General features: G+C 38.9%; 4 protein-coding genes across 4 annotated transcripts in view; 1 reads left to right on the plus strand and 3 right to left on the minus strand.

The window, feature by feature from the left end:
- Positions 1–2451: 2451 nt before the first annotated feature.
- Positions 2452–16191, minus strand: LOC121951845. The gene is made up of 3 exons (XM_042498331.1): positions 15965–16191; positions 4473–4939; positions 2452–2929 (listed from the first exon to the last, which is right to left on the minus strand). The coding sequence occupies exons 2-3, from the start codon at positions 4931–4933 to the stop codon at positions 2452–2454; spliced, it is 939 nt and encodes a 312-aa protein (XP_042354265.1). The 5' UTR covers positions 4934–4939; positions 15965–16191.
- crispld1b (cysteine-rich secretory protein LCCL domain containing 1b) overlaps positions 8280–27367 on the plus strand; it is a 35652-nt gene continuing 16564 nt past the window's right edge. Inside the window, exons 1-3 of the mRNA XM_042497270.1 lie at positions 8280–8332; positions 8520–8589; positions 10737–13158. Coding sequence (XP_042353204.1) covers positions 13106–13158 — 53 coding nt within the window. The 5' untranslated portion in view covers positions 8280–8332; positions 8520–8589; positions 10737–13105. The remainder of the gene's footprint in view (positions 8333–8519; positions 8590–10736; positions 13159–27367) is intronic.
- LOC121951075 lies at positions 18251–19489 on the minus strand. The gene is made up of 2 exons (XM_042497271.1): positions 18922–19489; positions 18251–18793 (listed from the first exon to the last, which is right to left on the minus strand). The coding sequence occupies exons 1-2, from the start codon at positions 19380–19382 to the stop codon at positions 18277–18279; spliced, it is 978 nt and encodes a 325-aa protein (XP_042353205.1). The 5' UTR covers positions 19383–19489; the 3' UTR covers positions 18251–18276.
- On the minus strand, positions 21903–23422 carry LOC121951076. Its single transcript, XM_042497272.1, has 2 exons — positions 22856–23422; positions 21903–22739 (listed from the first exon to the last, which is right to left on the minus strand). Exons 1-2 carry the CDS (start codon positions 23314–23316, stop codon positions 22265–22267), a joined length of 936 nt encoding a protein of 311 aa, XP_042353206.1. The 5' UTR covers positions 23317–23422; the 3' UTR covers positions 21903–22264.

Raw genomic sequence — 27367 nt, forward strand, 5'->3', positions numbered from 1 at the left:
ATTTGGAAAGTTTTGGGGTTCGTTCCAATTAAATCAGAAGTTGGAGGTTGGAAGTGGGAGTGACGTTGACCATGTTCTAGCAGCACAAGTGGGAATGCCCTGGATGTTCGCATTAAAATCACCACGGGTAAGTCATTGTTAGCAAACAAAACCAGGGTTAGCCATTGTTAACAATACCAGTTAAAATAACAACAATATTTTAACATCGTAATAACATGTCTAACGATAGAAGATGACCAGTACCATGTGTACAGCTGATTTAATGTGATACAAATAATACAGTGGGGCTCAAAATGTTGTATTATCAGAGTGTTTATCACTGTTCACATGCTGAGCAGCCATGATGAATGTTGATTTCAGGGTTGGCGAGGTTTCTCCGAGTTTCCAAATGGGAGGTCCAACCTCATGGGCGTTTCAGTTATAAATTCCCACTAGGAACTCAGATATTGCTACTTCCCAGTTCAACTGGAGCGCACAATAAGAGCTGCACAATTACATTGTTTAGACAGCCATTCAAGTTAGCAAAGTGCTAAACTGGAAGTCAGTCACTCTGCGAGTGGAAGTAACCTGCTCAGGCACTCTTGGATGCCACTGTAAGTCTAGTGCGCAACCCTCATGGTCCCATAGATCTTAGATATTAGATCCATAGATATTCTATAGCCAAAAAAAAAAGGGTTTTTTTGTTGTTGTTTTTTTTTTTTGCTTCATAGGCAAATGACATTCATGGCTGTGATGAAGCTAAGCCCATGGGTTTATTATGAGTATAGTTTTTAGGGATGTCAGCATTAACAAGTTAATTGTGATGCAATTAGGGTCCATACATAATTTGTAATCATGTTTTTTTTTTTTATCATGTTAATCATTGCCCAACTTTCCTTTCGTTAACAGCTTGCACCGGGCTGAGTTTTAAAGCTGATGATACTGTACTGGTATCTTGACCTGAGGAATCCAGTCAATCCATCCATGTTATGCTAGCTTCTCAGGGAGGGAGCTAAATCAGTAAGGCTAAATTTTTGAGTCGCCCCTTTCAGACAAGCCTATGCTGGACCCATACAGTTTTGGGCAAAAAACAATTTGCAAAAAACATTGCAGTTTTTTGCATTCAGTATAAACATGTTATTTTTTTGTCTATTTTATTTGAATATTTCTGTATATTTGGGCCCCACAAACAGTCTTAAAATTGCTACAACCTATGAGCTGAGCACGGAGGTGCAGCTAATCAGACTGATGGCAGCACGCAGCTGCAGCACAAAAGCCAGCAAAGCACTGTTTTGGAGTACCTGAATCACCACAGACCTTAAGATGAAATTAAATCAAAGAAGTGGACTATATGTTTTTTCTTTTTAAGTTAACTCTTTCAAAAACACGGGAAGAAGGCAGTGAGGGACCTAACAAGAAATGGTCCAAAATTGGGGGTGGCACGGTGGCTTTGTGGTTAGCACTGTTGCCTCACAGCAAGAGGGTCCCTGGTTCGAGAGACCCAAATTTGGAACGGGGTTCGGTCCGGGCGGGGGCTCTTCTGTGCAGAGTTTGCATGTTCTCCCCGTGTCTGCATGGGTTCTCTCCGGGGTCTCCGGCTTCTTCCCACAGTCCAAAGACATGCAGGTTGATTGGTGACTCTAAATTGCCCTTAGGTGTGACTGTGAGTGTGACTGGTTGTTTGTCTGTATGTGTCGGCCCTGCGATAGTCTGGCGACCTGTCCAGGGTGTACCCCGCCTTTTGCTCCAGCCCCCCCGCGACCCTTACGAGGACAAGCGGTTCCAGAAAATGAAATGGCCCAAAACTGGCAAGAAATTAGTAAAAACATCACAAGAAAATTACTTGTAAATAAGCAAAAAATAAATGAATAAAACGAAAGAAAGAAAAAAAGAAGAAAAATATGTTAAGAAAGAGCTCAAATAAAAAATAAGAAAAAAACCTGTTACATAATTTTAAGTATATAATTATAATAACGACAGTTCTGGATTGTGTTCAGATTTATTTAAATGAATTATGTTTAAACATTTTTAAAATAAAAAAAATAGAAATCAAAAATAGAGTTACATTATTATTTACTTTATGAACAGCCATGACTCATGAAAGTATATAATTATTTACACATTTAATATTATGTTAGCCATACAGTATATGAAACAGATATGAAACATGAAAACTTGCAGAGTAACATAAGTTCAAACACAAAATGTGATTCAAAAGCATTTTCAAGCAAATGGGGGAAAAAAACTTCATCTGACAACATTAAAACTACGTATATGATTGATCACATTCTGACTCCTTTGTGTCATGTCTCCTGGTTATCCATGAATTATGTCCATACACATTTTATCAATAGCTAATCTGGCTCTATGTATTCCACTAGTCGTGTTCTACTTCATGTATCTGATCTTGAATTTTAGTACTCTTTTACTAATACTTTTCTTTTCAGTTGTATTGGAAAATTGTACAGTGAGCTACTCTACCCATTTCCTGAGTGCATTGGCCTTCAGATCAAAATCTTCCCTTTCAGCAATCAAAGAATCAGTACTCCTACCTCCAGCTGCATGTAAGGGTAGGAACATGGCATCTATCAATTCAAGCCCTGCAACATAAACCAGCCATGATTTTGGTGAATATCCGCTTTTGGGCTTGCATCTGTCAAAAGCTTCTCGAGTGCGGATGACAGATTTTTGCAATTTAGCCAAAAAATCATTGTCAACTGTCTCTGGGTCACAATTAAGATTGAGGACAATACGAATTTCTCTTGTTTCAGAGCTAAAGTACCTATTAGCTGTAGTGTTTTTGATGCGGTGGAGGTGAAGCTTCAAGCAGCCTGCAAAAAATTTCCCCAGATTCACATTGAGTGCTGTTGTGTCTTCCATCATCAGTAACGTCTTGTTTTCTCCCAATTTGTCCAAAGATCGGTCATCAGTTTTCAGTTGCTTGAGGTACCTTGGTGAAAATAAATACAATAAAACTGCACAATCGGACACAGAGAACATACATTCAGTACTGACAAACTGATTTTATGGAACACATGTAAATCAATAAATGGACGTGGACCGTGCCTTTCTATTCTACTTAAAGTGCTTTTACACTACAGAGCCACATTGACCCGTTCACACACACATTCACACACTGGTGGCCAGGGCTACTGTAAACCGTGCGTGATACTCAGTTTAACATTTGTACACAATCACACACCGATGGGCAATTTGTGGTTTGTTATCTTATCCAAGGATACATCGGAAATGTGGCCTGGAAGAGCCAGGAATGCATCAATGCATCGATCTTTTGATAAGTAGACAATCCGCTCTACTGAGCCGAAGCCACCCCATTAATACCAGCCTGTCTTGATTCCGAAGTTGTCAGATACTACCACTTTGATAGTGCTATCTGCGTGAGATCATGACACCAAAAGCCACCTTTCATGTCTGCATGGATATGCTGCTGGACAGCATCAGGTGAGAATGCGGCTGGACAGTACTGGCCGCGGTGTTATTATACGCTGGCCGACAGCACCTACTGTGTCTGCATGATACACAGATGGGTGGCATCACTTGTCAACGTGGCCGGACGGAACCTGTCGAGTGCAGGGCAGGACAACGCCAGGTTGAAACTGGTAACTAGTAACGATGTAATATAAAGAAAGCTAGGATGCCTACCCAGCTAGCAATTTTTGTTCTAAAAATGTTCTGAGAAGGGTACAATGTAACCAATGTAATGTTTTAGCTACATTTTCACTGGCAAGTTATCTTTATGTTCCCAGAATGTTCTTCTAAAAGTTCAGGCAACATTCTCTATGAACATACAAAAATTCTTTAATATTTTTTTTACTGTTAATATATCACATTACATTTTAATCTAAAAAAGTTCTGTAATCTTAGTCCTCAATAACATTTTCTGAATGTAGCTTTGAAAATGTTCTTCCTTTGTTCTCATGTAACATTGTGGGAACATCTTATAAAAGAACATTCTTTGATCTGTCACCTCTTAACATCACCTAAACATCCTCGGAATTTTGCAGTTGTCACGTCGTTCTTGGAACATTAGATTAAAATGTTTTCTTTAAAACATTGTTGCAACTTGTAGATAACGTTAGCCAATGTTGTGGGAACGTTCCCTAATACCTGGGTATAGAATAGATGGGAGGGGCAGTGTATGGGTCCAACAAACCCTGGAGTTTTATGCAGGAGTCCGGTGTTCGCTTCCCATCTGAACATGATGTATATTTCCTACACCTTACCATGTGCTGTCTTTACCTAATCCTTACCATCTGTGGTGGCATGTATTATTTTTGACGTCCCAGCATTGGTTGCCATGTGCTTGTGATCATGGAGGCAGCATCCCAGGAAACAGCAGACGCAGTATGATACTGCACCTAGAGTGTAATATGTCGACGCGAAAGTCCTCTGCATAGTGGCAATATGTGACGACTTGGAATGAGAATGTGTTGGAGCAACAGCCACCTGTAAATACATATTGCAGTACCTACCTCCCTGTCTCTTTTCTCATCCTGGTGGGGTTGTTTGCAATGTAGGGTACCAGTCTCAGGTACTCGCTGACTGTGTAGACATGCGGTGGGTAGTACCCTCTCATGTTTTGGACAAATAAACCTGGAATAGGCCCCGAGTCTGGCACCCACTCTCCCCTGGCCCGCCTAGCAAGAGTGTCAAACAGCACAGCCAGAGACAGGGCCACTACCCCCACGCCGCCGAGAGTGACCTTGCCCTCCCTGCCAAAAGTGGTCCTCAGGTCCAGGGTGAAGTCCTCCAGCTGCTTGGGGGTGAGGGAGGACTGCACTGCTGTGTAGTGGTTCCTCAGGAGAAGAGAATAGTCGACGGACAGCACGTTGAGGAGAAGAGGACTGGGGTTGTAGTTTGGGAAAAGACAGATGTCTCGAGCAACAGAGGCCAGGTGGGCTGCGTCCTCAGCAGGACACTGCATGTTCCCCATTTTGATCTGAAATTTGTCAGAAATTTGACTCTTAAAAAATCGTAGTAAAAAAGTTCAAACTGTACAGCACTGCTTGGTCTGTGTGTTTGGAAAACTGTCCCTGGAAATCCCAAATAAAGTCATGTTGGGAGCATTATGTAAAATCTGTCATTAATTATTCACTTGATACATGACTGTGATACATGACTGTGTCTTGCACCACTGTTTGATCTGGAAGTCATCCTGCCAAAACACACTGACATGCACATTGATTTTTTTTTTTGAACGTTATGAGAGAGAGGGACAATCGGAGGATAAAACTGTGTGTGTGTGTGTGTGTGTGCGCATGTGTGGTGGGGGGTGAGGTTGGGGGGTTGCTGTTGCAAGCCAACTTTAAACTTAGATGGTCTAAAAATCAAAAGGCTGTACAGTCAATTTCTGCCCCCAAAATGGTTCCCCTATAACTTAGATTCAAACAAAACATAGAAAAGGTATTCTGAGAGCAAATTCTAACTGATACTCTTTGTCTAGATATAGAAATACATGTACGTAGTATCAGTTTGGTATCAGTTAGAAATTGCCCTCCAAACAATATGGTAATATTTTCTGAAATAAATCTGTAATCTTGCTCCACTGATGTCTGCCACTGAATAAGTTTGCAAAGTGAGTGAGCAACAACAAGTGTCTAGCAGCACAGTGCATGAAAAATCAAACAAGGTGCCACAATACTGCACGTAATAAATTTATAACTCAAGGTAACAGTCTACATTTGGAGTTTAACTGTGGACTTTCTTTCCTGTTTGTTAGTGTATGCATGTGTGTGTGCCAAAAGGAAATTGCAATCCCTAAAGCCATGGGCACTAAGTTGATCAAAAAAGTCAACTCATTAGAGAGAGTAAGCTTAAGAAATTTTACCACCATCCACTGTTTAACTGCAGCATGGTAATATGTATTACCGTAATATTAATAACATGGATTCATTCCAACCATATTCCACTTGAAATATCAATTGTCTTGATTTTACTCAATTCCTCTTTTCAATTCTTTAGAATTAGTTTCAGTGGCCACTTGTTGGGCAATGATAGTTTGACAACAACTACAGTGTAATGAATTTTAACTTTACTTTTATTTTTTAAAGCATTTTTTCATCTGTATTTGGACAGTTGACCAATGAACTACACTGCTGATTTTTTAAGTGCATCAGCCTTCAGGTCAAAATCTTCTCTTTGAGCTGTCAGAAATTCTCTCTCTCCACTCTCCCCTGGCCCGCCTAGCAAGAGTGTCAAACAGCACAGCCAGAGACAGGGCCACTACCCCCACACCGCTGAGAGTGACCCTGACCTCCCTGTCAAAAGTGGTCCTCAGGTCCTGGGTGAAGTCCTCCAGCCGCTTGGGGGTCAGGGAGGACTTCACTGCTGTGTAGTGGTTCCTCAGGTGAGAGGAAGAGTTGATGGACAGCATCTCAGCGAAAAGAAGACTGGGGTTGAAATTTGGAAAGGGCAGATGTCCAGAACAACAGAGGTCAGAGAGCTGTGTCCTCAGCAGGACACTGCATGTTCCCCATCTAGTTGTGAATTTGTCAGATGATGGAGATTTGATTGAAAACAGTCTCTGTAAAAAGATTGGAACCAGACAACAGTACCTGTGTGTGTCTGACAGGCTGTCTCTGGACATCAGTTATAAAGTCAGAGTGGGATCATGACGTCAAATCTGTAATTACACTGGCCCACATCCTTTAATGCAATTTAAAGATGACAGGGTTTATCTTTGGTGTTGATCTTATTCAGGTGCATATCACATTGTTGAAAATAAATGTGTCCAGTGTGCATGCAAATGTATGATTTGGTGGACTAGATGGCAAAAAGGAAGGAACTGTGTTAAAAAAGGCTGCCAGTTGTGGCATCTGGCAACATGTGGCAAGTTTGACCAACAACATCAAACTCACAGGTGGACTGGGAGAGAGTGCCAAGGAAAAGAGTTATGGGATAAGAGTTGTCGTAATTCTCTCAACATCTGCCCCCATAAAACAGACACAGTGCCAGTTATAACAGAAATTTAAATCACATGAATAAATTAATGTATTTTACACTTTTTTTTTTCAATCACACTCTAAATCCTAATCTCCGACTAGGTAGACTGTCCTCAATCAGCCGTTTTACTCTCAAACTTCAAAAACAGCTGATGAAGAACATCAGTGCAGCTCCAGCATTCAGCTGCTTGTGATGAGTACAGCCATGTAAAGGGCATTAAACAAAACTCTGAATAAAACAAAAAGATTAGTTTTTTTTTTTTAAAATTGTAGTTATATAATTACAAAAATGCTACAAAACATGGTCTTGTTAAATAGAAATGCAAAGATTAAGTACCAGATATTCACTAGTATCCCACTGCTACCATCCTGAAGTGCAACATATTAATGAGTGTTTATGTGGACCTGTTAGTCACATTGATAAGTTTATTTAGACTGAATTGGATTTATTACCTCCATTGTGAGGCTGAAATTTTGTGCTTTCCTCTTTGTTTCCAAGGAAAAAAAAAAGACCACTCTTACTTTCCGCTGATCATACACTAAAGAAAGCCTACAGATCATATTATATTCATACATTAAATTCATATATTTAAATTCAACATACTGGAGCCTTAACTCTTTGAAACCTGTAAATTGGTTTGATTCCTTGCAAAAACAACTGAGCATATGAGCAATGAGCATAGCCCTAAAATGAGCAACAAATTAATTACAAAACTATATCTATAATCTTTATAATTACAATTTAAAATTATGTACTTTTTCCAGGAAATTTCCTTTCCCTTTTTTTCCCCAGATCATTATTTTATTTCTTTTTCTTTTTTGTTTATTTTCCCCACAAATTTCAGGTATTATTCTTGTACTTTTCCGCCCCACCAATTTCTTACAATTATTTATTTATTTATTTTTAACATTTTTTAATTTATTAATTTATTTTGGCATTTCCTGTTTTGTTGCTCATTTCCTACTTCCCGTGTTTTTAAAAGAAATCAAGCAAATTTGCTCAGTTTTCAAAGTGTAAATCAGTGTTTATTTTCCAATTTTTATGCTTATTTTGTGTTGTGCAATTCCCTTCTTGAAAGCTCTTTGCACTGCATTCCTTTATGAAAGGTACCTATGTGCTTATTTTGAAAGGGTATCCTTACTTCCTGAATGTGGTTTACTTCCTGTTGCAGCAAGCTTTAAATTTAAAGCCACCAATGGAAGAATGTTTAAAATATTTTTCATTGTTTTATTGGCTAGAGTTTTAGTCCCGCCTCCTTGTGCAGCAATTGAAACACCTCAGTGTCCCGGATGTAGTTTTCCTGGGAAATTTAAATCCCAGCACATGTCAAAAAGTGTCCAGCTGAGTCTGAATGAGTCCAAATCCACTCAGAGGCAGAGGAATGACCACTGTGAGTCTGAATTATCTTTCTAAGCAGCTTCTCTGCACTGAAAGTTAAAGGAAGGGAAAGTTTTGTTAAAGAGGAGCTTCACACACCTGTTAGGTGAAGCCCAGAGAGGAGGGTGGTTGTTACGTGTTTCCAACCAGTGGCAGAGCGGGAACTAAACTGAAGTTTAATGCTGACAATATTTTCTCAGTGAAGAAAATGCTGAGCTGGAACTTGCGTCTCAAGATGGAGGACTTTAACAAACAGAGGTCGTCATTAAGGTCAGTATGTGGATATTTATCAAGTGACGACAAACAGTGAGCAGCAGTCACCCTGGGGTGTTCCTGTATCATCCGTTCACTCATTATTTAATTCCTAATGGAAAACCTAAAAAAACAGTGAGAATAATAATAATCGATCGTGTGCCTCCTACTTCTACCTTTGAAGAATATAAAAAAATGATTACAGCACAAAGCAACACTATTGCTTCAGTTAAAACAAAAGCTGACAGAAAATGATGCATTGTGAATGCACAAGTTAATGTGGGCTATCTATTTAGGTTGTTATGTCAATCTGTTATTTCTAAAGTGACAGCCTCTCAATCTGCAGCTCTTAAACTTAAAACTTAATACAGTGGATTTAAATGTGTTTAACATAATGTTTGTGTGTTTCTGTAAGCATGAACGTTGTCCTTATGACAAAATGTGTACATCTTTCTGTGTGTGCCTGCTCTGCTATCTGTATCCAGGTCTGTGCACTAAGTGCATACTCAGTCATGAGTTATCGCAGGTTTGAATAATATCTGTGATATTATTAATACCAACTAGGGGTGTCAACGTTTACAATTTTTTCTACACGTGTAAACGGGACTTCTAACCGACGTGTACCCGGTTACACGATTTATGATCTTTTTCTATCGCAGTTGCGCTATATAACCACTAGATGGTTCTGTCTCCATTCAAATACCTCCTAATCTCATTAAATCAAAGCCATTCCAGTAGTTAGTTATCGGACAAATACGTTTATTCAGCGAACAGAACTTAAAAAGTAGGCAATCCATCTCACCATTTAAGGCTTAGACCTACTTATGACAGAAAGTAAAATGAGTTGAAAATAAAATCATCAATTTTGACAGACAAGAAAACGTACAAGTGAAAGCTGGAAAAGGTTTAACCTTAATTTTTAATCATTGTTTTAACTATTGCTCACTTTTGTACAATATATTTTTTTAAACTTAAAGTGCAAACTGCATCCCTCTCTTGCAACGGGAGCTGCGTCTGAATTTTAATATACGTCTCATGGTAAAAGTAATCTGGAAAAAAGTTAAAAAAGTAGAGGAGGACTCTCACAATTATTCACTAAAATTGGCGAAAAAAAAAAAAAATCAGGTCGGAAAATGCCGACAGAACACCAACCAACAATATAATGTACAACAACACGCAACAGCAACAGCTAGCCTGTCCACACCGGTTTCCATCGCAGGTGGTTTCGCATGGATCCCGTGCTGTTGTTGTAAGCCAGCTTTGCCTGACATAGTCTGCACTCAACACTATTTCCACTGGCAGTTTGTTGGAAAAACTGCCACACGGTGCTCCGCTTGTTCATCGCTTGTTGCTTGTTGTCCATGCGGCCCCGAGTCAACTTGAAGTGACGCGACACTGGCTGTGGCTGCGTTTTTTTTTTTTTATATCAACGTAACATTGCCACCTGTGCATCTATTATGTATGCGGATAACTGCATTAGTGGGAACATTTAAGTGTATAGTTAGTTAATGTTATTATCTTAAGCTTTCAGGCAACATTATCACCCCTAAAAATAGTATTGGTGAGAAATGAACGAGGAGAAGGAGAGGAAAAAATGACGTGTTATTGATTATTATTGATTGTTATTGACGTGTTATTGTTATTGTTATTATACGGTTATTGATTTTTCTGAACGGTTATGATTTGTTATCCGTGTACCCGTTTACACGTGTAGATGTTGACATCCCTAATACCAACACACTAATCTATCAGCTGCCATACAACAGCAGTGTAAAAACAGACTTCAGCAAATCAGACCCAAGCATATCCCAAACATAAGAAGTGGTAACAGTATGGTATGATTTGAAGGAATTATATTGCATTTAATGTGAAATTGGCATCATCCTGATTTAAAAATACATAGTGACCTTCTGTGAATGAATAATTTGATCTGTGGTTTTAAAGAAGCTTCTTTAAGTGCCACTGGGGACAAATTGAATTACTGAAGGGGGGCCGGCAAATAGTTCTTTTTTTTTTCTTTTCAAAAATTACAATATGTCTAAAAAGTATCAAACAGAGCAAAGATTTTAAAGAGACAAATTTATTGTAAATCTGTGTCAGATAATGAATTTCAGTTTCTTTGTTAATGCAGTTTGTATGTGTCCCATGGTGTCATGAGTTTACAGGCGGTTTCTCCTCCCATCCGAACAGTCTGGCAGCACCTTGTCTCAGACTGAGTTTTTGCTCTTCATATTGACGCTTCTGGGTTTGAAATTGTGAGGATGTAATGGCTGACAGCCAGACGAACGCAGACACCGGCAGCCTTTGTCACTGCCCATAACCGCTGGCGAAACTTGTTTCTGACCTCATCTGGGTGTGACTTTATCAGGTGAGCAGCCTGAAAGGTAACACTACACACCCTTGATGAGAAATCTCTGCTGTCATTTGTGATCTTTTGGGGCCATATAATATGACAGCAGCAATTAAGTCTTTCAGCACTGGTATTTCTGGTTTCTGAATTGAGTCATTGTTTAGTATGTGTGTCTTTTTTGTCCACAATGGCCCTTGTCATGTTAAAGTTATTCAGATCTATTCATGACCAGGAAACAAGTGCGATTTTGCTCTCGATTTGAGCAAAAATATCTTGTCTTTGTATTATAATGAACTGAATATTCGTCAAAATGTATTTTAAATTGATGTTTTTATTTATGTTTTACACAGCACACCCAACTTTTTTGGATTTGGGGTTGAGCATTTGTGTCACATTTGTCCTTCAGTTGTCAAAACTACCAGATATTTTTTTTCACAGGAAGCCACAATGACGGCAGTGGACCTTTTGAACACACGGGAGGATCTGACAGAAGATGATGTAAGACTTTGAAGTAGTATCTGCAGCAGTGAGACATCCTGGAAGGCTTCCAAGCCATCAAAGTGTACAAGCTGAAGGAAGCAAAGAGGCTCAGGTGGAGAACACCTTTGAACTTCATGAAGCTCTGAAGATGACCGAGAAGATTTCCAAGAAGACCAACAGGAATGATCTGGTGCAGCGTCCATCAGACACCAGCTCATGACCACAAGGTCAGTCACACTCTTTAAATTTGTATTTTCAGGCATAAAGAGTGAGATGACATTAACAACAAAATGCATCTCTGTCCAGAAGCTCATTATATTCACCAAAGAAAAACAATTGGAGGCCCGATCTCATAATTATGAGAAAAGGTTCAGGTTATCAATCATCAAAGGCATGATGATGCTCCCTGTTTTCTTTTATTTCCCCCTTTGTTTGAGAAACTTATATTAATGGGAGTAATGTGAATGGTATTTAATGCCATTGGTTATTCATCAATAAATTGTCTTGTGACATAGTGCGGTCATGCATATGAGGTTTTTGGTGTTGATGGGCCTGAAATAAAGCAGTAGTATCCTGACCAATCAGGACTATGTAAGCTAGCAGAAGGATTTAACGGGGATCCAGTGCAGAGACGCTAAAAAAGAAATACAATCTTTCAATAGTTGGCGTTAGTACACGTGGCGCAACATTCTAAATCAAGCCTATTGGAGCAGTCTGGTAATAAAGAACTGCAATTGTCCAGCCTAGAATTAATAAATGCGTGGACTAGTTTATCCACATATTTTTGAGACAGCATCCCAGTCTTTAAGATGTCTTTCAACAAACCATCAAACAGGCTCAAAAAATCATCTCAGATACAACCCCATGATCTTCACTCCGAATATCAGCTCCTCCCCACAGGCAGATGGTACAGACTCCCCCTAAGTAGGCACAACCAGTTCAAAAATTGCTTTGTCCCACTGTCCATTAAAGCCCTCAGGGCCGCCTCTATGTATAGTTGTATTTCTTTCTTGCTGTTTAGCAAAGTATTGTGTAACACGTGCATTATTTCACGATGGGCATGTGTGGTTGAAGCATGAATGTATTTGCTGTTTTTAATTGTTGTATTTTTACTGAGTGTGTATTGTTGTTTTTGTTGTTTTTTTATAATGTAGACATTAAAGTCCAAGGCAAATTTCCCACTGGGACAATAAAGTCTATGTAATCTAATCTAATTTTACTGATGCTCCTAAGACAAGAGGCATCCTCACAAATATTTTTTTCTCTTTATGTCACCCAGATGTGATCATTCCAGTACTGGAGCCATGACACATCTCATACTACCAACAAACGCTTCAATCACACTTCCAGTACAAAGTTTTGAGTGTGCACAGGAGGGGTGGACACCAAAGGATGAGCAGGCCCTGGATGATACCTAAACAGAGCTGTGTCATAGCTGGGGTCGACGCACACATCAACACACAGCATGAGGTCATGCAGATTGAGACAAAGGGGTAGCCAGCAGATACAGGGAAACCAATTAATTTCTGTGACATATTTGACCGTCCTTCTGGAAGATTTAAACTCATAACAACAGTGCTGACCAATGGAATTGCAAGAACTAGAGAAACATTTCATGCATGCAAGTTTGTGTTGGACTGGGCTAAAGTAAGAGCTGGACCTGGAGCTGCACTGAGTGACAACGAATTGCAGGATTCAGGGGTGATGATGCGTTCTTCTGAGCTGGCGAGTCCACACTGTCAACTTGAAACTATTAGGTAAGGATTCAGCTTCTGTTTAACATATAACTTTTGAAATATTGCTTGACATACAAGTAATCGTCTCATAACAAACACAACCAAAATCTGTTGGATTGAACAGTGTAGATTGCACTCGCAAAACTGCTGTACCATTTTGTGCAAGCTTTGGGGACTGAATTTCTTTGAAATATTTTAAATTTCATTATAATTCTGCAGCAAAGGCACAATTCAACAATCATTAAATCAGTGTCTCCCATAGAATTAGACATAGAATCAGGGACATTTTTCCCAGCAGATATAAAAGTGGATTTGCTGACACCTGTTGACTTGTTGCTGTACTGATGTTTGTGCATACTGCCCTCCAGAATAGCTGATTATTTTTTATCTTTTAATTTTCTTAAAACAAGTCTGCAAGTATAGACTGCAGAACCTACATCTCTGTGTTTTTTCACATTCTGGTGGGGTTGTTTGCAGTGTGGAAGTAGTAGGAAGTGACCTCAATTCAGAATGACTCCTGTTTCTGGAATCTTTGGACAACAACATTTTCTTCATGAATTTGAGGTAACAGGGCATGACTGAATGATTTGCAAATGATCATTTTGTGGGTTAATTATTGGATTTGAATTTTTGTTTTATTCTTCATCTGCATTTGGCTAGTTGGCCAGTGAACTTCTCTGCCTATTTTCTGAGTGCATTGGCCTTGAGATCAAAATCTTCTCTCTGAGCTGTCAGTAATTCAAGTTCCTTTAGAGTTTTAAACTCAAACACATCCTCGTTGACGACATCTAGCCAGGCTAGCCTGGCAATGACATGCAACCATGTCTTTGGTATGTTCCTGTTGAATGGCTGACATCGCCTAAAAGCTTCTTGTGTGTCAGTTGTTTTGTTGACTTCAGCCAAAAAAACTTTGCTGGCTGCATCTGGGTCACAGTTAAGGTTGAAGATAACAGTGTTTTCAGGGGCGGGGGTGCGTCTCTTCCTTGTTCCGTGGTCAGAAGCTGCATCAAATACAGTTGCAGTGTTTTTAACAGACTTGACTATATCATCCACAGCTGTAGAGTTGGCAATACGCAGTAAGTGAATGCGCAAACTGTTTTGAAATAAATTCCCAAACTTCATGTTGACCCCCATGATTGCGTCTTTGCTCAGGTATGGGTTGTCTTTCACGGTTTGTTCGTCAATCATGAGTTGCTTGAAGTGCCTTTGTAAGAAAAGCGCACACACATAAAAAGACATTTTAAAATGCACAAACAAAATGTTGTACATGCATATAGTTGTAGCAAACAAATTTGTTCATCACATGTTCACATACATTTGACATGTACACAGCACATCAGGGGCCGATTTAGAAGGTAGATTTATTAGTCATTTTTAAACAAAGTTTTAAAAGTAAACATATTAACAAAGCTTCCTAGTGCAAAGAGCAATTCCTGGTGACAAAATTCTAAGAGAATTCTTAGAATTGTGATGTTTTCTAAGAATTTCTCCCTAAAGTTAAGATTAGATCCTAGTGAAGATAAAACATGTTCATAAAGCATCTTAATTCTTAAGAGGGCTCATAAGGGGAAAAACTGTCAGGAGTAGAGAGGAAGAATTTTAACACTGGAAATAAAGTGATCACAAAACTAAGATAAATAGCAACAAAAAAATACAACAGTACAGCAGTGTGATCACACATACAGCACTTTCACAATTTCATATTGTCACGCAGTTCATTTCATTTCCACAGGGTGTCCACACTTTGCAGACTAACAATACGGCATATCTATGACAACCAATCACATATGTTAAAAAAAAGAAGTTTCTGTCCCTTCCTTGCTCAGAGACCTTTCCTAAAGCACTCCTAAGCTAGAAGTCATCGCTAACAGTTTTTTTGCTACGTTTGGAGATCTCTGAGAGTATTTTTAGAATGTTTGTGACTACAACCCCAGAGATGTAGCATTTTATCCGCAATTCAGCTATGTGGGAAAAATCAATTCAAATGGCTGGATATTGGAGATTCTTACACTGTATTTTTGAACAACTGTATCTGTAAAAGTTTTTTGGATGTGTATGCCCTTGACCTTGCTTGTTTCTGCACACTGAAGAGTCTCACAACATTGTTTATCACTGCTTCTCTACACAGCAAGCATTTTAGTTTTTAGTCATTCCTCTCATTTATAATAATCACAGCTATCTACGCAGGCCATGTAACTGCTTGCATCTCATGTGGATAGCGGAGACTCAGTGCATATTTTTAACCTTTGGCTTAAAAAATTTCAGCTTTGGGCCTGAAATTTTCCTAGCAAAGAGTCCTTAGTCATGATTTAGGAAAATTATCTCACTGCGCTGTAACATTTTTCTGGTTGCTAAATATTTTAGTGTTTAGATCACTTTATTTCTGGTGTTCTGTTCGTTATTGAATTTTGTAGGAAATGGGAAGCATACCAAGTAAGATTAACCACAAACATTATCCCTCTACCATCCTCTGTAGCATTTCATTAACTCACTGTCATCCAGCATTTGCAGAATATTTCTCCTTTCTCTGCAGTTCTGCCATTTTCTCCTCTAGTTAAGAAACTCCTCTTGAAAGTCGTCCTCCCTAAGTTTTTCGACCTTAGAAGTTCTCTTGGGCTATGATGCTTTGCGATTAACTTTTATCTTTACCAGGACCTAGACTTAACTTTGAACTTTTTTTAAAATGTCAAACTTCTAAGAATTTTCTTAGAATTTCGTCACTAGGAGCACTGTAATAGGAAGCTTTTTAGATTCGGCCCGGGGTATATATTCTCTTCTGTGTTACACACATAAATACACTAAATACTGTGTGGATTGCAGTGCCTACCTTTCTGTCTCTTTTCTCATCCTGGTGGGGTTGTTTGCAATGTAGGGTACCAGTCTCAGGAACTCACTGACTGTGTAGACATGTGGTGGGTAGTATCCTCTCAGGTCTTTTGCAAATAAACCTGGAATAGGCCCTGAGTGTGGCACCCACTCTCCCCTGACCTTTTTAGCAAGAGTGTCAAACAGCACAGCCAGAGACAGGGCCACTACCCCCACGCCACCAAGAGTGACCCTGCCCTCCCTGCCAAAAGTGGTCCTCAGTTCCTGGGTAAAGTCCTCCAGCTGCTTGGGGGTGAGGGAGGACTGCACTGCTGTGTAGTGGTTCCTCAGGTGAAAGGAAGAATTTAAGGACAGCATGTCAGCCAAAAGAGGACTGGCGTTGTAGCTTGGGAAAGGACAGATGTGTCGAGCAACAGTGGCAAGGAGGGCTGCGTCCTCAGCAGGACACTGCATGTTCCCCATCTTGAAAAATTCAACCAGACAGCAGTACCTGTGTGTGTCTGACAGGCTGTCTCTGGACATCACGTACAATTCAGAGAGGGATCATGACGTTAGACGTTCTTCAATTAATCATTGTTTATCCGCTTCCTCTAATATGGGACTCTCTGTGCCTGTCTATTGCGCTCATGTTTGATCAGTTCCTCATCTTGCAAAAGCACACTGATATGTACACTGACACACTGACTACCTGGCTGAAAGTTTTAAAAAAAGAGGAAAAAATAAACAGCAGACAGACAAAGTAGGATTAGATTACCAACAGGACATGTGACAGATAAGGAGTGCATAAGGAGTAAACCTTGAATCAGGATCATTTGTGTATTGAACCTACTTTAGTTTAGTTTATGACTAAATACTTGCAAATATCACATTTAAGGCAAACTCAGCTGTACTTTATTTTGATAATTAGCAAATGTTAGCAACAGTATCATGCTAAATTAAGGCTCTGAATATAGTAAACATTGGTAAACAAGTTCTTCCGTACTTAGGAAAAAAAGTTCTGTATGTACAGTATGTGTGTGTATGTATGCATATTCCATTGTGCAAGTGTGAGGAGTATTTTAAGGGCTTTAAAGTCTTTGCCAGATGATCCATTATTGGACCTGGAAAAGAAAAGGAATATGGAAAGAGACGTCGGCTTACAAAAAGTTCACAACCAAAAAGGGAACACAATCTTATGGTCTAAGAAGAAATTGACAGATAAGCATATTTATTATTTATAAGCATATTTATTCACACACAGGTTCCAGTAAATCGTGTTTTTTACTTGACCTTTATTATTTCAGTTGTCTGTGCATGGCTCAACTTTCTGACCAATATTTGCTCAGAAGGTGCAAAGGTGCAGCGACTACATGCACAACCTTGTTGACAGTGACACTTACCTAACAGTGATAGATGCATGTGACTGAGCCTAACAAACATAATTTACTTTTAGAATAACTTGGGCAGTAAGTTGCAAAAGATCAAAACAACAAGGTTCTCAGAAAGTCTCACAAGCAGGAATACAAGTTTACAAAAATGTTCAGTATCAGACAGCCATTCAGCCAGCTACTTTGTCTTCTTGGTAATTCTAGCTTTGTGTCCTCAAACCTTTTGTTAATAACCAAAATTGCTTTTTTCAAACCCTATACAGCTTGAGTTAACCATTATCTGGATTTGTTTTCTCATTTAATTTTGTTCACCTTAGTTCCTTTTGTTACAACTGTGAGCACTTTTTAAACTCACCCATAAAATGATCATACTGTATTTAAATCAATTTTTCATGCCTTTTTAGCTTGAATTCAGCTGGAAAACATTGTTTTCCTGGCATGCCTATATGAAAATTATTGAGTTACTGATTTAGGACTGCGTTGCACAACAGTAAAATTATATCAATACATCCATTCACAAACTCTCACACAACTCACGCAGTATTACATTTTTTGCTGAAAATACACTTTAGTATTGAATTTTGGCTTTGGAGAGTGTATGGATATGCTTCATTTTCAGTTCAATTTTAAATGGTGAGGTTTTAGCAGAAATGCATGTGTCTAGGAAGCACTGAGCATACAACTGGATAAATGAGTTCATAAAGAGGTATTTTGAAGCAGACACACACACACACAACTTCAATTCATCATGAATTTTCTCTGTTTTTGGATTCGTTGGAAAACAACGCTATCTTCATGAATTCCAGGTAACACTACGTGACGGGGTTACAAATGGTCATTTTGTGGGTGAATTATTCCTTTAATGTTGTTTTTAATTTTTCTCTAGTATAGACTATACACTACTATTGTGTAATGAATTTGGACATTTGGACAGTTGACCAATGACCTACTCTGCCCATTTTCTAAGTGCATAGGCCTTCAGGTCAAAATCCTCTCTCTGAGCTGTAAGTAATTCAGCTTGGTTTTTGAAGTCAAAGATGGGGTCATTGATGACATCTAGCCAGGCTAGCCTGGCAATAAAATGTAAAAATGTCTTTGGTATGTTCCTGTTGAATGGCTGACACAGTCTAAAAGCCTCTTGTGTGTCGGTTGTTTTGTTCACTTCAGCCAAAAAAGCTTTGCTGGCTGCCTCTGGATCGCAGTTGAGGTTGAAGATAACAGTGTTTTCAGGGGCGGGGATGCGTCTCTTTCTGGTTTTGCTGACATGAGCTGCATCAACTCCAGTCTCATGTTTTCTTACAGACTTGATTATATCATCCACAACTGTAGAGTTGGCAATACGCAATAGGTGAATACGCAAACTGTTTTGAAATAAAGTCCCAAACATCAAGTTGACCCCAGTGATGGCATCATTGCCCTGGTTCTGGTTGGATCGTTCATCAATCATTAGTTGCTTGAGGTACCTTGGTAAGAAAAACACAGATAGACATTTTAAAGTGCTCAAACTGAATATAATATTGTTTTTTGCTGATTGCATACTCTTCTGTGTTACACCTGGAAATATAGTAACTGTGTAGACTGCAGTGCCTACCTCTCTGTCTCCTCTCTCATCCTGGTGGGGTTGTTTGCTATGTAGGGTAGCAGTCTTAGGAACTCGCTGACTGTGTAGACATGCGGTGGGTAGTGCCCTCTCAAGTCTTTGGCAAATAAACCTGGAATAGGCCCTGAGTGTGGCACCCACTCTCCCCTGACTTGTCTTCCAAGAGTATCAAATAGCACAGCCAGGGACAGGGCCACTACCCCCACCCCGCCGAGGTTGACCCTTCCCTTCCTGCCAAAAGTGGTCCTCAGGTCCTGAGTAAAGTCCTCCAGCTGTTTGGGGGTCAGGGAGGACTGCACTTCCACGTAGTAGTTCCTCAGATGAAGGGAAGAATTGGCTGACAGCATGTTTAGGAGAAGAGGACTGGGGTTGTAGTCTGGGAAAGGACAGATGTCTCGAGCAACAGAGGCCAGAAGGGCTGCATCCTCGGCAGGACACTGCATGTTCCCCATCTTGATATGAATTTGTCAGTTGATGGAAGTCTCACTGAGAACAGTCTCTGGACAAAGAATTGAATCAGACAGCAGTACCTGTGTGAGTCTGACAGTCTGCCCCTGAACATTGTAAGTCAGAGAGGGATCATGACGTCAAATCTGTAATTAATTATTATTTAGCTGATTCCTGCAAAATGGGACTCTCTGTGCCTTTCTCTTGTACCTATGTTTGATCAGTTGCTCATTTTGCCAAAGCACACTGACATGCACATCAACCGAACTGACTATCTGGCTAAAGTTAAAGAAAAATAAACAAAAAATAACCTTCCAGCAGATTGACACATTATGCAAGAGATCACCAGCGGGACATATGTCAGATAAGGTGTGTAGATAGTAAACATTGGATTGTGAGTCATTTGTATATTTGACCACTATGACTCAATTCTTTCAAAATCACATTCCCATCAACCTCAACTGTACTTTGAGTTCACTGCTAATTAGCAAATGTTAACGTTACGCAACGTTAATATGCTAAAATAAGATCTTAATCATAGTCTAAGTCTATAGTGTATAGAAGCTACTATCTGTTTTCCAAAGATGTTCCAAATAATCTTTTTTACTTAACTTTTTCATTTCCATTTACTGTGCAAGTTGCAATTTTTTGCCTTCTCATCAGGACCACTTTCACTAGCTTTGCTGTCTGACCAGTGTTTGCTGGAAAATAGTAAAGATGTAGCAACTGTATGCACAATCTTGTTGTAACTAATGCTTGCCCAACAGTGATAGAATAACTTCAAAAGACTTTTTTTTATTCCTACCCCCATGTATTTATAAATTGATATCCAATTTGTACATACAATCCAATACCATGTTAATATAGAAAGATATCCATATTTATACAAAAAAAAAAGACGGCTGACACTCCCCGACTTACCCCCAGCTATGTTTAAGGGAAGTTAAAATATTTGAGAGATGGGCATTGACATCTTGCTGTCAGTGGGAGACAGAGTCTGTGCAGTACCAATATCCGCAAATAGGGAGTTCCTGCCATGATACCCGTCCGACCAGTCACAAGCAGCTCCATTTAATGCAACAGCATAGAATGTCTGTCACAGCTATCATGGCGGAAAATCCCCTTTCTGTAGAATCAAATCAAATCAATCGAATCTTTGGGAAAAAATTTATTTGGCACATGCTTTTAGATTTTAGACTTTAGATCAATTTTATTGTCATTCAGACTATACACAACAGTGCACATTAGAATGGAATTTTTAGTTTGGCCCATTCATTAACAAGGAGGTGGCAAGCTTTATGAACTATACTGCAGTCAGACACCAGGGGGCGATCGAGATTGAAGTTACACTTTGGGGGAACTTTCATGTTGTCCATACAGTCTATGGTTCATTTCATCAATAACTAAACTGTCCTTATGTTTTACACCAGTTTCCAGTTTATAAAGGGGACAGTGGGGATGGTTAAAACGGGGACAGTTAGGACAATGCCTTTATAGCAAGTTAGAAAAAAAAAACATGCCTATGCCATTTACCAAGCTCATATCCAGCCACACCCTACTGACTTTCAACCTCGAAGTAGAGATTCTCTGACATTCTTCACATTTTTTTTTGTCACAGATTTATACCATGTTTGTAAATTTTTTAATGTTTTATTTTCTTATACCATCATTTTTTTAAGTTATACCACATACCAATATACTGTATATGGTTGAAAAGCAGGGTTTTTTTGGGCATTTTCTGGACTATCAGTCAATATTATGCTGCTAAAATATTTTTTTAACTTCAAATTTTTGTATTTCTTTATATTTAAGTCGACCGAATTTTAGAAGACAAGTGGATGTAAGTTTGTAATTATTCAAATTCTTATCTCACATTTAGTCAACTTGAAAAAATTGAGGCAGCCTGTAAGTTAACTTCTTAAAGTTGAAACAAAATGTTATTTTTTACAGTGTTGCTAGCTGTCTGTATTTTGTTGTTAGCTGGCACAGGAGTCTTATGTGTGTCTGATCTCCAGAGGGCAGTTTGAACAGTTACCTGGGGGTGGTTCACAGTAGAGTCATAACTTGTTAAAAATCAACAACGAGCAGACAAAAACAAGAAAAGGCGTTGTCTTATTGAATACTTTAACTTGGTTTAACCTGTAGCCCATGTTATGCTTTATGTCATGTTCAGTGTGAGATTTACACTGCTAAGATAGATTAATTTGTTAATAAAATCTCTTCAATGAAGTTGCTTTAGGTTATAACCCATGGACTCTGTTTCAGGTGCTGCTAAACTGAATTCACAGGCCATGTAAAGAAATGCATAGACATAATACAGACCTGCATATCAAACACAAATCAGTTACAAAAACAACAACAATAAATAAGAGTTAACCTATTTAGTATTTTTTTATAGTGTAACAGGAAAGCTAGTAATATGCAACCTACTACATTTCAGAAGTAACCTTCCCAACACTGGCTACATGTAGCCCACCTATTGAGCCTATAGGTGCCACTGATATGAAGAGTTTGAAGAAAGACAATTTTCATATCCCAGTATTTATTGATACATGTTACAATTTTAGAAATTGTTTCTTTTTCTTAAGAAAATGTGTTAACAAATGACTTTGTTAGTAACAATTGTTCAAATTTAGACTGCATTTTTCCCATTGAAATTATAATTATTTTTATTTTTTTTAAAGCCCAGAACAAGGTGTCCTAACTAACTGCATCCGCTGTCCCAATTGTGGTGGATTTTGGGAAAATGTACTCCTTGTACAATATTTTAAATTATTCCCTTTTCTGTTCAAGTAGTCTGTGAATGTGTCAATAAAAAAAAAAAAAAGTTTCCCAACTGACACTGCCCCATTTCTTTTCAGCTGTATGTGGAAAATTGGGCAGTGAACTACTCAACCCATTTTCTGAATGCGTGGGCCTTCAGATCAAAATCTCCTCTTTGTGCAATTAATAAGTCGTCATGTTTATCAATTTCATACATGGGCATATACAGGGCATCAAGCCATACTAGATGGGCAAAATGCTGTAGCCATGTAGTTGGTATATCACCTTTTGGCTTGCATCTTTTAAAAGCTTCTTGGGTATGATTGTCAGATTTTTGTACTTCAGCCAAAAATTCTTTGTCAGCAGCCTCTGGGTCACAGTTTAAATGAAACACCATATCAGCTGGTGGAGTTCTCTCGCTGAGTAAATACTCATTGTCCGTAATGTTTTTGATGCGGAGCAGGTGAAACTTCAAACTGACTGCAAAAGCACGTCCCAGAAACACATTGAGTGCTGTGATGTCTTCATTCAGCAGTAACTTGTGGTTTTCTCCCAATTTGTCCAAAGATTTGTCTTCAGTTACCAGCTGCTTGAGGTACCTTGGTGAGATAAACAGACAATAAAACCACACAATGTGACACAGAGTACGTAAATTCAATACTGACAAACCGATCTTATAGAGTACAGGTACATAAATACTTATTACAGAACCTACCACTCTGTCTGCTCTATCATCCTGGTGGGGTTGTTTGCAATGTAGGGTACCAGTCTCAGGTACTCGCTGGCCGTATAGACATGTGGTGGGTAGTATCCTCTTGGGTTTTTGACAAATAAACCTGGAATAGGCCCCAATTCTGGCACCCACTCTCCCCTGACCTTTTTAGCAAGAGTGTCAAACAGCACAGCCAGAGACAGGGCCACTACCCCCACGCCGCCGAGAGTGACCTTGCCCTCCCTGCCAAAAGTGGTCCTCAGGTCCTGGGTGAAATCCTCCAGCTGCATTGGTGTAAGGGAGGACTGCACTGCTGTGTAGTGGTTCCTCAGGTGAAGGGACGAGTTGACCAACAGCATGTCAGCGAAAAGAGTACTGGGGTTATAGTTTGGGAAAGGACAGATGTCTCGAGCAACAGAGGCCACATGGGCTGCGTCCTCAGCACGCCAGTGCACATTTCCCATCTTGGTTTGAATTTGTCGGTTGATGGAGATTTGACTGAGAGCAACCTCTGTGAAAAAGATTCAACCACACAACAGTGCCTGTGTGTATATGACAGTCTGCCACTGAACATTACTTTTAAATTCAGAGAAGGATCATGACGTCAAATCTGTAATTAATTATTATTTAGCTGTGTCCTGCAGTATGCGACTCTCTGTTCTGTACTTATCTCTTGCACTCATGTTTGATTAGTTACTCATCTTGCCAAAGCATACTGACATGCATGTTGACACAATGACTACCTGACTGAAAGTGACAAGAAAACAAATGAACTACCATCAGACAAGGTTTACAAGCGCACACATATGAGATAAAGTGCACAAATAGCAATGGTTTTCAAGACATGCTCAAAATGTGATTAATCCAAAAATAGAAAACTTCAGACATGCAAAAACATGCAGTACAATAGTCTGTATGTGTATCACAGAGATAGTACACAACTTAACAAGAGTTAAGTTGTGTACTATCTGTGTTTTAATAACTTAATTTTTAGTATTTCCCCCCGTCATTTACTTTATTCAGTTATTTTATTTGTTTATTTGTGTCATTTATTACTTTAAATGTGATAGGTGATATAGTAATAAGCGCCGTCTTTGACAGTTTATCACAGTATAAGTGATATATACGGTCTTTGGCTAATCTGTGTGATCACCAGCGCCAAATAATACAACACACAATGTTAACAACTACCTGGCAAAATAAGGAGAAAAGTCACATCAAGAAGCTCAAGTGTCAGATATTTTTGTTAGTAGATGGTAGACACCAAAACAGAGCTGAAGGGGGAGTTAATGTGTAACCTAAAGTCATAGTTTTCAGATATAAGAATCCAAATGAATACAAAAAATGTTGCTCTCTTGGATGTGTAAAATATTAAATAGTTTGCTAAAATAACAGAGCCTGCTGCTAGCCTAGCAAGAAATCAGTGGCATACAATCACAGTTGGCCGTCCACTACTTTGGCCCGAGTAAAATATTCTAAAATAAGATAAAAAATATTATACAGACATTATTATAAAATAAAAGATTGCTATGAAACTTGGACATGAATGGTGCCCGCATGATATATCCTAATGACCTCTGTGATCCTCTGACCAATTAGCACCACCACTGGTGTTGTTTTGAGAGATTATTGGATGGATTGTCATGATATTTAGTAAATATTTTTTTGTCCCTCTCAGATTGACTGGACCAGTATTTTGGTTTATCATTTATTACTTGAAAAGGTGACATTTCCATTAGCTTCAGATGTACTTTGTGTTTATTGCTAATTTGCATATGTTAGCAATGCTAACAAGCTAAACAAACTTGGTAAAGATTTTAAACATTGTATTTACATATCACTGTTGATTACAGCTTTATCAAAAAAATATCTTCTGTACTTTTATTCTATTTTGAGACATCACATTTGATTATGATCTTTTTTTATGAAAAACTAACCCTAACCCTCACATTCATTGCTTATTCCATGACGTAATAGAGTGGTGAAGTAATGAGTCCTAAAACGTGGAAGTCTGTTGGCCTCTTAGCACTCCCGGTTCCCTCTTCCAAAAGTCTATGGGTTTTTTGAATGGGTTTTTGGTCAAATGCCCTAAATAAGGCCTGCGGTTAACACGGGTTGAAGATATTTAGACATTTTGTTCTGCAAGATAAAATGCGCCCGCATAAACCCGATTTTTGAACTTTTAAGTTTTTACTCGTCTTAAAAAAGGCGGTTACTAACAGGTGACTAACTGTTTGTCAGGGATGTTAGACATCATCACAGTGAACACAGAAACTCGTTACACCTACAGCTTTACAGACTCGCACTCGAACTTGTACATTTATCTGTTTATAATATTTTTCGATTGTGTTTTCACAGTGTTTGTTGTGGTGACGTTTAAGTTGTGCGACCACGATGTAGTTCGTATATAGCCTAACAATAGCTTTTTGCTTCTGGTGATTGAATTTATGTTTCAAATCACACAAAAGTGGTGTTCATCTGTAAAGATTATCACGCTGAACAAAGCGTGTAAGTCTCATAAACTTGTGTTCATCACAGAGCTTATAACTGAAAATAACTGAAAATCCCATTTAAAAATCTCATAAGGTTTTTGACGAAGGAACCAGTGCGATGCTTACTTCCTGGTTGGCCTACAAAAATACATATATCATCCCTTCACCACTCTATTCTTAGAAGTACTTTTAGGGTTTCTGAACTCTTTGTCAGATGGACCATTATTGGACTTGGAAATGACAAGGAAAATGAAACATCTGTACACAGACACACAACTGATTTCATTTTCAGTACATTAGTTTTCTTTACATTAGTTCTCTAAATCAGCCTGGAAATCAATTATTTATCCAGGAGGGGGCAGCAGATGCTTGTAGAGGAGATCAAACATTTGTGTTATCCACCATGTAAGAGCACACTGGTTTTTAACTTATTGAAATTGGGATAAAACTATTGACTCTCATTGTATAAGGCTGTCCTTGAAACATAAAAGCGTAATTACAAATTTTGTAAATGAAATGCTGCTGATACTGTTTATGCACCCATGATGTCTGCATTTCATAAAGTTGCTTGCATTTTTTTGTGTGTCAACAGAAATGAAACCCGTGATTGCAGGCCCTTTTATGTTTCAATCATTTGGAAATCACTCATTTTGTTGCAAGTAGACACAACTTAGAGGAAGAAAATGCCTCTATAAGCTCATGGAATCAACACACACACACATACACATACACACACACAAACACACACACACATATATATATTGTATATATACCGCCCAATGACAAGCTCCCCAAGCTGGGATTGGATAATAAATGAATGAATGAATATCTATATATATATTCTTAGAAGATATCAGTCCCATTGGATGCCATGGACTTTTATTACCAAATCCTAACCTTGTGTTATGGTTGCCTGAACCTATCTTTACCTATCTATGCTTTTGTGCACCTCCTGGCATTGGATGCCTTGTGCTGTTGTTGCCTCATTCTAACCTTGTGCTTTTTGTTGCCCCCGTAATATCACAAGCAGATGAAGGAGGATAGTGCATAACTTGTAGATACAAATGTCCAATGACAAAGTGGCCAGATGTGACAACTTGGGATGAGGAATGTGTTGGTATTACCATCTAGTCCAGCCTGAGCAGACTCTTTGCATTGCTAATGCTGCAACTTGTTGCATGCATGTTACATTGCCATGTTTGTTCGTTGGTGTTTGCATTGTTTTGCATATTTCTTTGCATCTTGTGTTTGTACCTAAAATAAGTTGTCTTCTCTATGCTGATGGAGAGTCACAAGAGAGTATGTTGGAGTAGACGAAGCAGAGCAAGAGAAGAGAGAGCACGCAAACACAGATACACGCGCGCACACACACACACACACAGCCCACAAACTTTCACAAATGTTCTAGTGTATGTAAAGGCAGATGAATCAGTGCTTTGTGGTCATGCCGCAGGGGAATACTGGCCACCCTGCTGGCTGCTGCTGCTGCCGCCATTCTCAAGGAAAGCAAAAGACCTGATTTGATCTCGGACAGGTTCAGCCCATAAGGAAAGGAATACAACACAGGGATGTTTGATAGATTTTTGAAAATAATTTTTACTGTAATATTCGACTTTTTTTTTTTTTGCTAGGACACCACATAGATATGACTGCAAACTGTGCACCTGTAGAATACATAGAGTGATTATAGTGACACAATATGAAAAGAAATCTTGCATGCAAGTTGGCTTCCTAATCCTTAGGAGTCCTTATTTGCATTGTGTTTTTTTTTTTTTTTTTGGCAACCCACTGTTAAAATCAACAGGTTTAAGCTTGAAAAGTAAATGTCTGGGGTGTTAAAACTTTAAGTTGACTGAATTTGAGAAGATAAGTTTGGGTATTCTGTAATGACTTAAATTGTTTCCTCAAATTCAGTCAACTTAAAAATGTGGGTTATCTTTGCATGGCCTCAGTTCCTTGGACATTTCACTACATCTTAAGACTGTTGCCTATTTTCTGCTGCCAATAACTAGTTTGGACAGTG

The sequence above is a fragment of the Plectropomus leopardus genome, chromosome 12 (assembly GCF_008729295.1).
Source record: "Plectropomus leopardus isolate mb chromosome 12, YSFRI_Pleo_2.0, whole genome shotgun sequence".
Taxonomy (NCBI): Eukaryota; Metazoa; Chordata; class Actinopteri; order Perciformes; family Serranidae; genus Plectropomus; species Plectropomus leopardus.